The 18406-nt window shown below is 41.0% G+C and overlaps 1 protein-coding gene across 1 annotated transcript; it reads left to right on the top strand.

Annotated features, from left to right (window-relative positions):
- The first annotated feature begins 1861 nt into the window (after positions 1-1861).
- On the top strand, positions 1862-14247 carry LOC142892529 (platelet endothelial cell adhesion molecule-like). Its single transcript, XM_076032741.1, has 13 exons — positions 1862-1880; positions 2860-3144; positions 3783-3931; positions 4274-4412; positions 4931-5203; positions 7005-7277; positions 7471-7743; positions 7898-8176; positions 8670-8810; positions 10490-10534; positions 11014-11103; positions 14124-14180; positions 14234-14247. Exons 1-13 carry the CDS (start codon positions 1862-1864, stop codon positions 14245-14247), a joined length of 2037 nt encoding a protein of 678 aa, XP_075888856.1.
- Positions 14248-18406: the final 4159 nt, after the last annotated feature.

Genomic DNA, 18406 nt, shown 5'->3' with positions numbered 1-18406 from the left:
CATGCAGACCATTTCAAAGCGTGAATGCTGTTTCACAGTTACTGCAAGTGTGGCAAGGCACAGAGGACCCAGGCGGGCTTTGAACCCCACACTCCCAGGTAATGGCCATTCACGTTTAAAGCATTCAGCCAGAGGGATCCCCTTGGCCAAGTAGCCATGCCGCATGATCAATTGGAGGCATGGTGACAGGACCGCCACTGTGACACAAGCAAAAGCCGTGGATATTCTCAACGCATCTACTCTAGTGCAAAATACCATCAGTGGCTTGGTCGAGTATAGGGGACAGTTTGAGGAGACAAAGTCCGCCACTCTTGCTCTATACTAAATGAGGAAGTCAAACAGTTTGAAACAATCAGGGTAAGAAAAGTTCAGCGTCACTTTGATGAACTTTCTGAAGACAGCCGCCATACAGACGCAGAGAGCAACTTTCAGGTGAACGTTTTCAATGCATGTCTTGATATAATCATCCAGCAACTGTCCTAAAGATTCACTAGCTTAAATGCAATTGTGAACATGTTTGATGCAATTCACCCCAACATACTTCTGCAAGCAAAGGATGAGGAGTGACACCAAGCGAGCACTCCAGTTGGGACATCGGCCCCAGCTTCACTGGCCAGCTGCTTTCTTTCAGAACCTGTTTCAGGGATCACAATGAAAAATCTGTGGCGGATCTGGTAAAAGTGTTCATTGTTTACAATCCAGCAGTAACATCTAACAGCTTAAAGCAAAGCCAGTATGGTCATCAGTCGAGTTAAAGGTGACTGTGTCGAGTGGATGAAGCAAGTGACTGTAATCCACCCAGTCCACTGCCGTATTTTTTTGTTGTTGTATTTTTTTCCCTTTCCTTCTGTGTACTTATACGACTCTAAGAGGAGGCATTTTTTGGTTGCCATTAAAATATTAAAGACACACCTGTACCCTGATTTTTTGTTGTACGTCGGTGCATGCAGTTTTTGCCGGCTACACTATAATATGTTCTTTTCTTATTTTCACATGAAACATTTAAAACATGAACATTTGCAACTGAATCCCATCTATTGTCTCAATCAAAATGTATCGGGGGGGGGGGGGGCAAGGTGGTGGTGGGGTAGGGGATGATCGTGTAGCCCCGCCCCCGGGCCCAGTGTTGACTTGTTCCGTCACTTCCCCTGAGGCCTGAAACGACTGCAGTGGCTGGAGGTGTTTGAGCCAGCGAAAATTAATCCAGGTGCATGACAGACGTTCATGTTGGTGAAAACAGATTTACTAGCTAAGCAGAACTTTAATCTTCACTTTAATCTTCACTCACACAACCTTTTGCTGCACTAACTTTTGTATTCCTGTCTTGCCGTTCTTGCCGTACTATATCAACCAGCCAGGGATCGACTATGGCATCCTTCGGGATGTGATAATCAGTGGGACTTTTGCTCTGCACCCCCCTTGTGACCGCCGTGTTTCTCTCTCACACACACCCATGAAGGTGGCCAGAGGAGAACATTCCACAACAGTGTGCAGCATGAACATCTTGAGGAAACAACAGTCACTTCCTGTCAAATGAATCCAAGCAAACGGCTGCACAGGTTGATCAGTGCCGTCACTGGCTGACCGCTGACTGCATCAACGGGAGAACCTTGCTGCCGTCCTCACCCAACCAACCACCCACCACCTGATCTGACCCCCAAAAAACACCGCCCACCCGCCTGCTTGTTCCTCAGTGACGATGGCCATCTCACTGCTTCTCACCACCACCTCGCTCCTGTTCAGCTGTAAGAATGCCGACCACTCACAACTTGGATTTGTTCTTTGGAATGCACTTGAAAAATGTGTGATTAACTTGCTGCTGTTCTTTCTACTTCTTCTACAAGATGTCCATGTAGAGAGCATGGCCGCTGCACAGAAGAGTAAGTGGAGTCTTATCCATTGTTGGTCTGATGTTTGTGGAGGATATTTATATATGTGTATATATACGTATGTCTGGTGTTTGTGGAGGATATTTATACATGTATACATATATATATATATATATATATATATATATATATATATATATATATATATATATATATATATATATATATATATATATATATATATATATATACATATATATATATATATATACATATATATATATATATATATATATATATATATATATATATATATATGTATACATGTATAAAAGGCAATTTAAAAAAATAAAAATTAAAAAAGCTTTGAAGAACAAGCAGAAATTAAAAACAAATAAATGAGATTGAATTAAATATGATTAGTTATGAGGTAAAAGAAGACATAAACAATTTTGGAGAATAACAACAAATACATGTTCTAACAGAACAAAATGTCTCAAGTGGAGCAGACACGAGTGTTTTTTTCAATCAAAAAAAACTTTTGATCTTGAGTAAACAATATTAAGCCCTCTGTTAACAGATTCTATTAAAATCACTTATCCTATTAATGTTAATGAAAATCACATCATTGTGAAAAAATAAATGTTTCATTGAAATTGGGTGAGGTGAGCTTTCCAATATTTCATGGAAAACTAATCTCATTTCCCCACATGGCATCCAAAACAACTGCTGCACCACAGTTATCTTCAAAATCCCAGACAGGAAAAAACAGCACTATCTTAGAAAAAAGATTTCTAATTTTATTATTATTATTTTGGCAGCCTCTAAAAGTTATTTCAGATCCTTACAGGATGGAAATTCAAATGCTGGTAGTCTAACGCCTTTCCAATAGGTGTCACTAAATCCCAACACACATTGTACCTTTATTTTAGAATTGTTGGTGTGTTTTATTTACTCCTTAGCTTTTAGCTAAAATTGTGTTGTTGATTCCCGGAAAATCTAAATATTTTGGTCTTTGTTTCCTCCCCAGAAACCTATATAAAAAAGGTCACTCTGTCCATTAAACCCAGTCATGAGGTTGCCTGGGACACCAATGTGACCCTGCGCTGTCAGGCTGTGCTCAGTAAGCCAGAGGTGGTTCAGTTCACCATCTACAAGAGTGAAGACGTGGTTTGCACCCAGAACATGAGCAGCTCCAATGACCTGCTGTGCCCACTGACCAATCTCAAAGTGGCCAATTCAGGGCCCTACAGCTGTGGGGTTAAATCTGGGGACAAAGAGGAGACCTCTTCCAACCATGAGCTCACGGTGACAGGTGTGTTTGCATGAGGACTGAAAGTTCACGTGAGTGTGATCGCCAGCAAGGACACAGTTCAGGCTGGAAAATAATGAGGCTACTACTACTACTGCAGGTCTTGACTATGACCTGCCACAGTGACTCTTGCGGTTGTTCTTGGTACTTGGGACTTTATTTAGCAAAGTCTCAGCTATGAATGTCATTACACAATGTTCCAAATTCTTCTTTCTTACAAAGTACACCTGCATTTTGTGCTGAACTGAAACTGAAAAACTGATTGCACTTTGACTCAGTGCTTAGTCTGTAAAAAAAAAAAAAAAAACTTGCACAAATTGACACATCGAGAATCTGGTCTGGGGAAATCATATAGGAAAGTGAACGTTTTTTGTTTTTTTTTTAAATAGATGTTTTCTCTTTCAAATAGCTTTTAATAAATCATGTGATTTGATAAAACACAGACGTAAAAAAGAACAAACCCATGCACTTAAAAAAAACAATATCGCAAGTGAATGTTACTTTTATGTGACTTCATTGCCAAGCTAGAAAATAAGTATTCATAAATAGTACTTTGATTTTGAAAGTGGCTATAGCCTTCATATTTGTCAGACACCAAAGGTGGCGCTGTCTCACTCCCATCTAACTGATTTTGTCTCCAGAAGCTCCAGTTCTCCAAATCAACCCTATTGAGGCCACCGAAGGAGATGAGATAACACTCACTTGTGTGGCACCTGAGCAGGCAGCAGAATTCTACTTTTACAGGGATTCCGAAAATATTAAGACGATGAAAACCAACTCCACCCAGGCAGTGTGGACGCCTCTCGTTACCATCAGTGGCACCCACACATTTCACTGTTCCTATGGAATCTATACAGGCCAGAGATATTATATCTCACCGAACAGCAACACTGTCAGTGTTTCAGTCAAAGGTAAAAGTGTTTTCAGACCTGTACGTTTTTAAAGGATGGAGGACATTTAAAATAATATTGTTGTGCCTTTTATTACTTTGATCTACTTAGAGCTGGCCATCACGCCAGTTTTGGAGATTACCGGCCCACAAAAGATCTATGAAGGAGACCAACTTTCCCTCACATGCAGCATCAACACCTCTCTGCCCAGCACGAGTGATGCATACCTGTACCTGATGCAGGGAACCGAGCATCTCAGTGAAGGATTCCCCAAAGTCAACCACAGCCTCCTGGTGCTGGACAAGGGCCCAGCAGATTTTACATGTGAACTGGTAGTGAAACGTGTGGAGAAAAGAACCTCAAAGAATATTTCAGTGGCCGGTGAGTTGCTGTGCTGTGTCTTTATCATTGTAAAAGGAAACTTTTACTAATCACGTCAGATTTGGTATATTATCAGGTGTGTATTGTGTTCACTGAAATTAGCTTGCTGATCAACAACCACATACAAAAGTGTCCTTCACTATTCAGTGTAACGATTAAATCAATATTGAATTCCTACCTCGAGATCCACAGTAGAGGGTGCGGTGAGCAGCAGTGTAGGGCTGTAGTGGGCAATCAAACCCCAAAATCCCAACACTAAATGCTGTGCCAAACAGGAAGGCAGTGGGTCCCATTTTTACAGTCTAGGGTCGGACCTGTCAGTGGTAGGACCTGTTTAGTGAAGGACGAGGAGCTTGTTCTTTGCTTCACTCTTTCACCTTGGGAAATGATTTAATTCAAGGAAGTGTTTAATTCCATGTATGATCTTGTTGCCGTTACGACTGATTATTAGGAATTAATAGGCGACCAATGACACCACTCCCGTTGATGATTTCCTGTGATTCCAAATCTGTCCACAGAGCTGTTCTCAGCGCCCACCCTCACCTTGTCTCCAGCTGAAGTCTTCCAGGAGGACGAAGTGACGCTCACCTGTAGGAGTGACAGCTATGCCTCTGAGAGACTCAACGATAGCCAGCTGATGTACAGTCTGGATCCACCTCAGGACTTCCTCTACTCTAAAAGTAACGGGGTGTTCTATGGCAAGGCTCCTAAATCTGAGATCAATGTCAGCTGTGTGGCCAAGGACAAGAACGTCACCAAATCCAGTGAGATCTCCACTCTGCGTCCCAAAGGTAAGACCGACCATAAGTGCATTATTCTAATGATACACTGATATTTTAAACTGGCTCAAAGTTGCTGTTTCTAATTCAAATCGATGCACCGGGTTCAAATTTGTTGTGTTTATTTAACAACGTCACTACGTTGTACTTAACATTGCTTTCACATCCATCCATCCATCCACCACCACCGGATACTATTTTGTGCAGTGGTTAGTGCCGTCGCCTCCCAGCAAGTACTGTAGGTCAAGGGTTCGATCCCGGGCCTTTCTGTGTGGAGTGTGCATGTTCTCCCTGTGCCTGCATGCGTTGTCTCTGGGTTCTCTGGTTTCCTCCCACAGTCCAAACACATGCATGTGAAAACATGCATTTAAAACTCTAAATTGTCTGGTGAGTGTGAATAGTTGTTGTCTCTGTGTGGCCCTGCGATAAACTGGCAACTTGTCCAGGGTGCAACCCTGCCTTTGCCCCCTGACAGCTGGGATAGGCCCCAGCAGACTCCAGCAAACGTGAGTGCAGGAGGAAGCGGGTCTAGAAGATGGATGGATGAATCTGTTCCAAGTGCACACGTTTCAAACTTGTGGTCTCAAGCAATCAAAATAAATGATTTACCTTTGCCTTAACTTTGTGAGCAAAGTTGAAGCAAATAATTCTGCCACATCTGTGACTCCTTGATTTTCAATCGATCATTAAAAAAACAAAAAACAAAACTGAAACCTTGACTAAACCCTCCAAGACTGAAGTTTGCGTGTTAACTGTTTGTTGATGCATACGCTGTACTTTAAACTACTGCACTGGATGCACACAACCATTTTTACAACCATCCCATTAGTCAGCTTCTGCTGCAACAAATCTCTCTCTTGTGTCTGCTGATGCTGTTTATTGCAATGTATATATTGTGTCTGCAAACATTGTGTCATATAGTGAGGGGATTTATATGTCTGCTATTTATTGGTGTGACTTTTATTCATGTTCTATTTATTTTTGGTTACATTTTATGTTTGTTACACAAGATTTTTATTTTTTAAGGACTTCTCCTTATTACGTTATCAGTGACATTGAATTGAAAGCATCAACCTACTGCTCCTCTTGTGAACAAACAGAGAACAGAAATTGTCTGGAATTGTCTGATGCAAGTTTTTGCTTCTGAACAATGAAAGTAAAAATGTCCCGGTGCCAGTGTGTGTGTTTGAGCTGACACATTTTTGCTTGTGCCACCTGAACTAATTGGACCAGGAAAGGGATGGTTCAATGGTCAGTCCAGTGTGCAGAAAATGTTACAGATGAAATATTTTGGGATGAGTGCAAGATGTCATGAGGGATGACAAGGTCGTGACCGAATATTGTTCTGCTGATTATGGCGCTAAAACACGAAGAGACTGATCCGTAGTGGTTTCTAAATTAAGACCACAGTTTCAAAGGTTTAGGGCTCCAGGATTCTAAAACACAATCACTTCCTGCATCAACAATCCCAAACCATAAATATATGAGGTTTTGTCTTCGAGATGTTTTCTGCTACTGCACCTGCAGTGAAGAATTTCAAAATGTGTTGACGTTTTGTGTTTGAAGGAGTCGACTTTGCATGTTGTGTTTTTGGGTGCAGATGAATTAATGTGTTATTTTTCCCTGAAAAGAGTGTCAGTGAGTTTGTTGGTTTGTCTCATAACTCCTCATAACTTTGACAGCAGATCTCATGTTGCCGTTTCTACCTGAAGTGATGGTTTAGGACTGAATGCCTACACAAATCATGTACGGCTACGTTTCGCTGCTTGTTTTGCTCCAATCAGTTGGCTGTCTCTGCCTCTCCTCTCTCCAGTTCCCGTCTCCATCCCAGAGATCTCGGTGGTCGGCCCGGCGATCCTCGGTCAGCCTGTAAAGATCCTTTGTCGGTCGCACACTGGCAGCCTGCCAATCAACTACACCCTGGTGAAGGGATACACCCCCGTGAGGGCTACCACGGTGCGGCTGGCCTCAGAGGAGGCCGTCTTCACTGTCGAAAGCACCAGCGACTTAGGAAGCTACAAGTGTGAGGCCAAAAACAGTCTGAAGAATCCACAGCTCAGCGAGGGGCTCATCGCCGCGGTCATCGGTAAATGTTTCTGTTCAGCACTTTCACATTGTTATGTTAAATTTACCTCACAAACACAAATGCAGATCTCTTGTTGCCGTTTCTACCTGAAGTGATGGCCTAGGACTGAATGCCTTCACAAATCATGTACGCCTACGTTTCGCTGCTTGTTTTGCTCCAATCAGTTGGCTGTCTCTGCCTCTCCTCTCTCCAGTTCCCGTCTCCATCCCAGAGATCTCGGTGGTCGGCCCGGCGATCCTCGGTCAGCCTGTAAAGATCTTTTGTCGGTCGCACACTGGCAGCCTGCCAATCAACTACACCCTGGTGAAGGGATACACCCCCGTGAGGGCTACCACGGTGCGGCTGGCGTCAGAGGAGGCCGTCTTCACTGTCGAAAGCACCAGCGACTTAGGAAGCTACAAGTGTGAGGCCAAAAACAGTCTGAAGAATCCACAGCTCAGCGAGAGGCTCATCGACGCGGTCACCGGTAAATGTTTCTGTTTAGCACTTTCACATTGTAACTTCACGTCATGTCACGTCACGTTATGTTACGTTACGTTACATTTACCTCAAAAACACAAATGCAGTGCTACTGATCAGAGAAAATCTCCACTAATCATTGATCTCTTTCCTCCCCACAGTGCCTCTCTCCAACCCAACCATGACCGTCATCCCAGACTTGGCAGAAATCACCGAAGGAGGCCGTCTCTACCTTATCTGTAGCGTTGAAGGCACTCCGCCGGTCACCTTTAAGTGGTACCGCTCGGATGATGAAAATCCAGTGTACGCCGTCACCTCTTACAGCCACAACACACACTACCAGATCCCGGTCCTGTCCAGGAAACACAGCGGCAGGTACCGCTGCGAGGCTGCCAACCCCGCCAATAACATCGTCTACAGTGATTTTGTTGACATCCATGGTGAGCAAACAACTTTTTAAGCATTTTTAGAGGCAGATATTGTATTTCCTCTGTTTATTACCATTTTATTATAGATCTTTTTTTGTTTATCAGCTTTGATCAAAAATATTCCAAATCACACTAAGTTTCACACATGCATTATTAGAGCTGGTGAGAAAATGATAAATTAACCACTAGGTTGTCTCCTTTCGTCGTAACTTAATAATCAAGGATTCGTGCATCAATCTGGGGGAAAACATCCATAAAAATATGTGTAAAGTGAAGGAGAGGCCCACTGAAAAACTTGGAAGGTGAAAGGACGAACCAAAGAAAAACAATCAGGTTTCCATTGGACGGTATTGGCAGGTAGTAACTGCCCAAGACTTCCGGTGCATGCAAGGAGGTGACATCAACTCCTTGAACGCTGCTGAAAGCTCCTGTGTTTAACTGAACATCTTAGACTTTATAGCCACTGACCGTCTGTCCTTGTGTGTGTCTCTGTGCGTCTCCACAGTGCCCATGGCGTTGTGGAAGAAAGCCCTGATAGCAGGAGTGTGTGCGTTGGTCGTGTCAGCGCTTGTGGTGGTGCTTGAACTGTACTTCAAATCCAAGAGAGGTAAAGAGACCTACAATCCTCCGGCTAGTCAGGCCTCTCGTGTCAAAAAAACCTGCAGGACCACATACATAACTGTTTTAAAACCCTGCCCCCAGTGTAAAAAAGCATTAAAATAATGCCAACAATAATAATAATAATAATAATAATAACAATAATAATGTTTCTATGTGGCCCTGCGATGAACTGGCGACTTGTCCAGAGTGTCACCCTGCCTTCTCCCTAAGACAGCTGGGATAGTCTCCAGCAGACCCCCGTGACCCTGAATAGGAATAAGCGGGTATAGAAGATGAATGAATGAATGAATGTATGATAGCAATAATAATAATAATAATAATAATAATAATAATAATAATAATAATAATAATAATAACTTCATCATCACCATCAAAATAATCATAAGAAGAAGAAGAAGAAGAATAGAAATAATGATAGTAGTAGTAGCAATAAGAATAATAATGGCATGGTGGTATCCGTAAAAACTAATAATGGTCATTCATTTTTAGCTGCAGTTATTATTTATTGTCTTATTTATAACAACAAAACAAATCAAAGTAATATACGTTGTAATTATTGACATTTATTAAGATCACTTGAGAAACAAAGTGCCATTGCTTCTTGGGTTTAACTATTTTCAAACCTTTTTCTTTGTGTTCCAGCTTTGTGAAAGATGACTTTGTCCACATGCAAAATCACCAGTTTGTAATTTGTTCCTTTTTGAACTTTTGGAGCTCGTACTCTGTTTTGATGAAGCTCAATCCATTGTGGCGTTATGTCTCACTCGGCCTACATTGACTTTAGTTTTACTAGATGACTCTTTGATGGTGACTCTGACCCACGACACAGGGGTTTAGATTGCGGCCACAGGTAGCTCAGTTCTACTCCTCCACCACCTCTGAACCACTAACCTTCCTCATCGGTCGTCAGCCTAACAGCCGTTCCTGCAGACATCTTTTCCTCAGAGCAACAACAATCCCCCTTTCATCCACGCACGTTCTAACACCCCCCCGAGTGTTTATCCCGCGCTGCACTTCCTGCTGGGTGAGACTTCTACTCTCCCCGTCTGTCTCCTTTGGTTGCATGCATGTACCGTGTTTCTCCCTCCTCTTGGATGCACACGTTGTAGGCAGCGAAACCTTCACACTGTGTAGTGTTAGCACCACACTGTGATGCCAGTCGGTCAGTCAGTGGCTCTTGCTGAGAGTTGTTGCGAGCTGCTCAGCGTGGCCCGTTATCTTCTTCCAGGCCTTCCAGCCTGAATTCAAGACGGCAAAGAGGGGAGAGCGACCAAGGGGCTTTCTCCTGCCGACATCAGCCACAGGAGCAGTGACAGTATCCCAGCCGCAGTGTGGAGATGCTTTATGATGGGCTTTCAGGGCCTCCCAAAGAAAACAGAAAAAAAACAAAAAAAAAAAACAGACTTGATCGCAATACTGTTCATTCAAAGACTGGACTCTTCACTGATGAGTCGGTGAACAGTTGGAATGAACCCAATGCTCCCTCTCCCCTCTAACTGCCACCCACAGGTCTGATCTGATCTTTTGACTTGTCTTTTCTTCTTCAGTGGTTTCTTCCATTTAAAATGCCAACTTTTTCTTTGCCACTGTCGCCTCAGATGATAATCTCTGGCAAGATTTTTTTCTTCACCGCATTAGTCCACAATCTGTTCAAAGCCTGACATCATCAGTTTATCCATTCTGTGTATCTGTGTATCTGTGCAGGCAGCGCTGACATCAGCGTTCGGACTCAGAGACCGCCTGAAACTGGTTTGCAAAATTTATTTTCCTATTACTCCATGAAATTGTTTTTACAACAGGTTCATGTACTGATAATAAAAGAAGTTAAAATTATACTGAAAGAAATATATGAAGGGAAAACAGCAATATAAAATTAGTTTTGGTCACCAGATATATATATACCAGATATATATATATAGGAAGAACTGGGAGATTCTCCAAATATAAGCATAGATCAATTTTAACATTCTGAATCATTGACTCGAACCAACTGACTTGTTATAGGGTGAGGATTAGGTTCTGTAACTAACATAGTGAAGGTCTCAGTGAGGGACACGCATTCAAAACACTGGCACGAGCAGCAGAGTTGAGGAATAGATGGAGTTCACTGATAGGACAGAGACGCATGTTTCTGTTCTGTGAATTTAGCATCACAGTCAAACTTTGACTTGAACAGAAGAATACAGGGTTTGCATGGACATGTCTTGCAGTGTTCTTTTCAGACACAGTGGACAACGAGGAGAGCAGCGTGGTGACCACTGAACCTGAGGTGGACTACACGGAGGTGGTGAATGCCCAGCCAGTGGATCCCAGCAGAGGTAATCACGCTTTTGACTTGTTTTGTCTGCCTGTTTACCACCTGTCACGACCTCTTATTCTTTTTGCTTGAAAGTTAAAAAAAAGAAAATGTACGCTTCACACTGATGTACAATACTTGCTTCCACACGACAGACGTCCTCATAAAAACTGCTTTGCTCACATTCCTTGATGGTTGATGGTGCACAGCAGCACATCCTGGAAGGGGCCCTAATTACAAGTAATTGGCAAGTCTCTGCGTTGCTGCACTAACTGCTGCTATCTCCAGTGGCGCTGCGGCCTTTCTAAACCCTGTATGATTTTTGGCATTTCCAGAAAACGATGCTAACTACCCATTTTTCTCATTAAATTAAGAAAAGGTGTGGCACGCAGCAGGACGTGTCTCGTATGTTTTTCAGTAACACATCCTTGATGAAAACGTAAGAAATGAAATATAAATGTGTTGCGTAAACACTTTCAACAATCCCCCCAAAAAACATGAATTCCAAGTAAATTTACTCATGTGTGAATGTGAATGTTTCCTGTTGAATGATTTCTTGTGATGCCTTTGTAAGACGGTGGCGGTGGGGTAGGAGGGTATTTTAACTAATGACTCCTGAGACGACTTGCAGGAGGAGGCTCGCAAATGTGTTCACATGATTTTTTTTCTCCTTTAGATATGGACGACCACGACATCTATGTGAGTGATCAGCAGCACGTTCCCACCCAGGTTCTTCTCACTCTCCTCACTATCTTTTTTAAGTAACTACTTTGCATTCTCTTTTTCTTGTTTGTCCATAACCTAAGAAACCTCACAAATTACATGAACCTTTACGTATGTATACATCATATTATATTATACATACACACTATATATATATATATATGTATATATACATATATATATATGTATATATATTTATATATATATATATATATATACACATATATATATACATATATATATATATATATACTTATATATATATATATATATATATATATATATATATATATATATATATATATATATATATATATACATATATATATATATATGTATATACATACATTCATTTTCCATACCCGCTTATTCCTATTCAGGGTCACGGGGGTCTGCTGGAGCTTCTCCCAGCTGTCTTAGGGCGAAGGCAGGGGACACCCTGGACAAGTTGCCAGTTCATCGCAGGGCCACATAGAGACAAACAACCATTCACACTCACATGCACACCTACGGACAATTTAGAGTGTTCAATTGACCTCACATGCATGTTTTTGGAGTGTGGGAGGAAGCCGGAGAACCTGGAGAGAACCCACGCAGACACAGGTAGAACATGCAAACTCCACACAGAAAGGTCCCAGGCCCAGAATCGAACCCACGACGGGTTCTCCAGCTTCCTCCCACACATATATATATATATATATGTATATATATATATATATATATATATATATATATATACATATATATATATATATACACATATATATATATGTATATGTATATATATGTATATATATAGACATATAGGTTTTGTCTATATGTATATGTATATATATATATGTATATATATATATGTATACACACACACACCTTTTTAATTTCACTCCCATTTACCTCAAAACATGACTATGAAGTTGTCACACCGTGGTGAGGTTTTGTCTTGTCTTGGGGTTTTGTCTCGTCATTTCTTGTTTTATTTTGACAGCTTAACTCAGCTTCCTCTCATTTCAGATCACACCCCCCTCCTCATTTTCCTTCTGGGCGTCTGACACAATTACCCATTGTAGTGTAGGTCCTGCAGCCAGACCACTCTCATTGTTTCCACCTGTGCCTTTTTACCGTGTGTGTTTAAATAGTCTGTGTTCCTCTCGTCTTGTGCCAGAGTGTCTTTGTTCGTGACGTCTAGCCTTGATTACGTTGTAAGACAGTTGTTCCTCGGGATCGAGTGATTTTTTTTTTTGTTAACTTTAAGTTTTGTTAGTAGCTAATACATATTGCCCGGCGATTTATGTTTTGAGTTCCTTCCTCCTTAAGAGTGATTTTGTTGCTTGTTTGACTAGACTTGTTTTTGGTTTGATAGGCTTTGTTCCTTTTTCCACCCTGCGAGTGATTTTGATTTTGTAAACTTTTTAGATTTGATTTAGGTTTTTGATGATTTGGACTCTAGTCCTTTAGCCTCCTCTGGAGTGATTTTGTGTTCTCAATTATTTCCCCGATCTTTATTGCCCCGAGCTTAGACATCATAGGAGTTACACAGCCTATTTGTTTTATCACTCTGATCTGAGTGTCTTCTGCAAGTGTAATAAATTTGCTTTTGTCCTCAAATCCTCTGAGTCCTGCCCCTACTCCTGGCCTGACAGAAGTGTTTCTGCCTTAAAATTGTAATTCATTTTTATGATTCACTGACTAAAATAAAGTAGAACACCTATTCCACAGATTTACACCAAATTCACCTTTTTTCTTTTGTTTTGTTTTCTTAAAGTTGGTAACTTTTGACTGTTGGTAACTTTTGACAGCCGAACACGTTGCTGTTGAGCGTCTGAACTTGTCCCGTAAGGCCTTGGCTCTCCTTGTCGGCGCCATCTTAACAGCTTTGTGTTATGTGACAAGCTGCGAGGATTGTGTGTATTTAGTGGCCCTTCTCCTCTGTTTGTCTGCAGGGCTCGGTGGAAGACACTGCGCTCGATGGTGAACAAGACGAGATTACTCGTTACCAGTCAGAGGTCAACAGTGACCAGGACCTGCAGTCGTCGTCCGTGGGTTAGCGACCACATTTTCCTCTTCTTCTCACAGCTTTTGGGTTCCCTCAGTTCCCTCAGTCACACTGTTCACAAATACAGAGGAGCGATTATGACAATGTCTTGGATGTAAATACTGTTTTAATCGGATTCAATAAATCTGCTATACAGAAATAGAAGTCTAACTACCGAAGCTAACTACTTATTTTTCACATTAGTCAAAGATCAAACAGTCTGTGTTTGTTTGACTCCGTCATTATACGTCCAATCATGCTTATGTGCTGCTTTTTCTCGTTGACAGCCCCGTGCAGTCAAGGCACGGACACGGTGTACAGCGAGCTCCAAAACTCACCACCCGGTGAGTCTAAATCCTAGCATTTAAAAATTGTGTAATACCTGAATATTTTTCAGGTATTAAGGTTTAGGCTTTTAAAAATATTTTTGAGAGATGATACTGGACTTTGCAGAAAGAAATAAAGTACATCAAATTAAAACAAAAAAATTAAAAAGGTTTTCAATTCTAACTGTTTCCACAAACACGGAATACAAAAGCATGCAGTAACTTCCAGTCCTATATTACTATGGCACAGTAAACAATAAAATAAAGGTGTGGCATACAGCAGGATGTGTCTAGTATATTTTACAGTAACACATCCTTGATGAAAACGTAAGAAATTAAATATAAATGTGTTGTGTAAACACTTTCAACAATCCCCCCAAAAAACATGAATTCCAAGTAAATTTACTCCATCCTGCTGTGTTGATTTCAGCCCGAGGTTCAAACTACATTGTATGTCAGTTTGTAAGTTTCACTCAGGCCAGCTCGAGTAGGGTGCTCATATGTGAATGTGAATGTTTCCTGTTGAATGATTTCTAGTGATGCCTTTGTAAGACGGTGGCGGTGGGGTAGGAGGGTATTTTAACTAATGACTCCTGAGACGACTTGCGATGACTCAGGAGGCTCGCAAATGTGTTCACATGATTTTTTTTCTCCTTTAGATATGGACGACCACGACAACTATGTGAGTGATCAGCAGCACGTTCCCACCCAGGTTCTTCTCACTCTCCTCACTATTTTTTTTAAGTAACTGCTTGCGATCTCTTTTTCTTGTTTATCCATAACCTAAGAAACCTCACAAATTACATGAACCTTTATGTATGTATACGTCATATTATATTATACATATGTGTGTGTGTATATATATATATATATGTGTGTATGTGTGTGTGTGTGTGTGTGTGTGTGTGTGTGTGTGTGTGTGTGTGCATATATACACACCTTTTTAATTTCACTCCCATTTACTTCAGCATGACTATGAAGTGTTTCTACATTAAAATTGTAATTCATTTTTATGATTCACTGACTAAAATAAAGTAGAACACCTAATCCACAGATTTACAGCAAATGCAGCTTTTTTTGTTTTGTTTTGTTTTCTTAAAGTTGGTAACTTTTGACTGTTGGTAACTTTTGACAGCCGAACACACTGCTGTTGAGCGTCTGAACTTGTCCCGTAAGGCCTTGGCTCTCCTTGTCTGCGCCATCTTAACAGCTTTGTGTTATGTGACAAGCTGCGAGGATTGTGTGTATTTAGTGGCCCTTCTCCTCTGTTTGTCTGCAGGGCTCGGTGGAAGACACTGCGCTCAATGGTGAACAAGACGAGATTACTCGTTACCAGTCAGAGGTCAACAGTGACCAGGACCTGCAGTCGTCGTCCGTGGGTTAGCGACCACATTTTCCTCTTCTTCTCACAGCTTTCGGGTTCCCTCAGTTCCCTCAGTCACACTGTTCACAAATACAGAGGAGCGACTGTGACAATGTCTTGGATGTAAATACTGTTTTAATCTGATTCAATGAATCTGGTATACAGAAATAGAAGTCTAACTACCGAAGCTAACTACGTATTTTTCACATTAGTCAAAGATCAAACAGTCTGTGTTTGTTTGACTCCGTCATTATACGTCCAATCATGCTTATGTGCTGCTTTTTCTCGTTGACAGCCCCGTGCAGTCAAGGCACGGACAGGGTGTACAGCGAGCTCCAAAACTCACCACCCGGTGAGTCTAAATCCTAGCATTTAAAAATTGTGTAATACCTGAATATTTTTCAGGTATTAAGGTTTAGGCTTTTAAAAATATTTTTGAGAGATGATACTGAACTTTGCAGACAGAAATAAAGTACATCAAATTAAAACAAAAAAATTAAAAAGGTTTTCAATTCTAACTGTTTCCACAAACACGGAATACAAAAGCATGCAGTAACTTCCAGTCCTATATTACTATGGCACAGTAAACAATAAAATAAAGGTGTGGCATACAGCAGGATGTGTCTAGTATATTTTACAGTAACACATCCTTGATGAAAACGTAAGAAATTAAATATAAATGTGTTGTGTAAACACTTTCAACTATCCCCCAAAAAAACATGAATTCCAAGTAAATTTACTCCATCCTGCTGTGTTGATTTCAGCCCGAGGTTCAAACTACATTGTATGTCAGTTTGTAAGTTTCACTCAGGCCAGCTCGAGTAGGGTGCTCATATGTGAATGTGAATGTTTCCTGTTGAATGATTTCTAGTGATGCCTTTGTAAGACGGTGGCGGTGGGGTAGGAGGGTATTTTAACTAATGACTCCTGAGACGACTTGCGATGACTCAGGAGGCTCGCAAATGTGTTCACATGATTTTTTTTCTCCTTTAGATATGGACGACCACGACAACTATGTGAGTGATCAGCAGCACGTTCCCACCCAGGTTCTTCTCACTCTCCTCACTATTTTTTTTAAGTAACTGCTTGCGATCTCTTTTTCTTGTTTATCCATAACCTAAGAAACCTCACAAATTACATGAACCTTTATGTATGTATACGTCATATTATATTATACATATGTGTGTGTGTATATATATATATATATGTGTGTATGTGTGTGTGTGTGTGTGTGTGTGTGTGTGTGTGTGTGCATATATACACACCTTTTTAATTTCACTCCCATTTACTTCAGCATGACTATGAAGTGTTTCCGCATTAAAATTGTAATTCATTTTTATGATTCACTGACTAAAATAAAGTAGAACACCTATTCCACAGATTTACAGCAAACACAGCTTTTTTTGTTTTGTTTTGTTTTCTTAAAGTTGGTAACTTTTGACTGTTGGTAACTTTTGACAGCCGAACACGCTGCTGTTGAGCGTCTGAACTTGTCCCGTAAGGCCTTGGCTCTCCTTGTCGGCGCCATCTTAACAGCTTTATGTTATGTGACAAGCTGCGAGGATTGTGTGTATTTAGTGGCCCTTCTCCTCTGTTTGTCTGCAGGGCTCGGTGGAAGACACTGCGCTCAATGGTGAACAAGACGAGATTACTCGTTACCAGTCAGAGGTCAACAGTGACCAGGACCTGCAGTCGTCGTCCGTGGGTTAGCGACCACATTTTCCTCTTCTTCTCACAGCTTTCGGGTTCCCTCAGTTCCCTCAGTCACACTGTTCACAAATACAGAGGAGTGACTGTGACAATGTCTTGGATGTAAATACTGTTTTAATCGGATTCAATAAATCTGGTATACAGAAATAGAAGTCTAACTACCGAAGCTAACTACTTATTTTTCACATTAGTCAAAGATCAAACAGTCTGTGTTTGTTTGACTCCGTCATTATACGTCCAATCATGCTTATGTGCTGCTTTTTCTCGTTGACAGCCCCGTGCAGTCAAGGCACGGACAGGGTGTACAGCGAGCTCCAAAACTCACCACCCGGTGAGTCTAAATCCTAGCATTTAAAAATTGTGTAATACCTGAATATTTTTCAGGTATTAAGGTTTAGGCTTTTAAAAATATTTTTGAGAGATGATACTGAACTTTGCAGACAGAAATAAAGTACATCAAATTAAAACAAAAAAATTAAAAAGGTTTTCAATTCTAACTGTTTCCACAAACACGGAATACAAAAGCATGCAGTAACTTCCAGTCCTATATTACTATGGCACAGTAAACAATAAAATAAAGGTGTGGCATACAGCAGGATGTGTCTAGTATATTTTACAGTAACACATCCTTGATGAAAACGTAAGAAATTAAATATAAATGTGTTGTGTAAACACTTTCAACTATCCCCCAAAAAAACATGAATTCCAAGTAAATTTACTCCATCCTGCTGTGTTGATTTCAGCCCGAGGTTCAAACTACATTGTATGTCAGTTTGTAAGTTTCACTCAGGCCAGCTGGAGTAGGGTGCTCATATGTGAATGTGAATGTTTCCTGTTGAATGATTTCTAGTGATGCCTTTGTAAGACGGTGGCGGTGGGGTAGGAGGGTATTTTAACTAATGACTCCTGAGACGACTTGCGATGACTCAGGAGGCTCGCAAATGTGTTCACATGATTTTTTTTCTCCTTTAGATATGGACGACCACGACAACTATGTGAGTGATCAGCAGCACGTTCCCACCCAGGTTCTTCTCACTCTCCTCACTATCTTTTTTAAGTAACTGCTTGCAATCTCTTTTTCTTGTTTATCCATAACCTAAGAAACCTCACAAATTACATGAACCTTTATGTATGTATACGTCATATATATATTATTATATTATACATATGT

Source organism: Nelusetta ayraudi, unplaced genomic scaffold (genome assembly GCF_046127955.1).
Source record: "Nelusetta ayraudi isolate G7.1 ecotype Tasmania unplaced genomic scaffold, CSIRO-AGI_Nayr_v1 ptg000034l, whole genome shotgun sequence".
Lineage (NCBI taxonomy): Eukaryota > Metazoa > Chordata > Actinopteri > Tetraodontiformes > Monacanthidae > Nelusetta > Nelusetta ayraudi.
The sequence above is the reverse complement of the archived record's forward strand: the minus strand, read 5'-3'. Positions and strand labels throughout refer to the sequence as shown.

What these genes read in the sequence shown, in the direction of transcription:
- LOC142892529 (XM_076032741.1), top strand. An exon ending in AAACCAACTCCACCCAGGCA is followed by an intron (nt 3,932 to 4,273) that starts GTGTGGACGCCT and finishes TACCTGATGCAG; the next exon opens with GGAACCGAGCATCTCAGTGA. An exon ending in AAAGAATATTTCAGTGGCCG is followed by an intron (nt 4,413 to 4,930) that starts GTGAGTTGCTGT and finishes ATCTGTCCACAG; the next exon opens with AGCTGTTCTCAGCGCCCACC.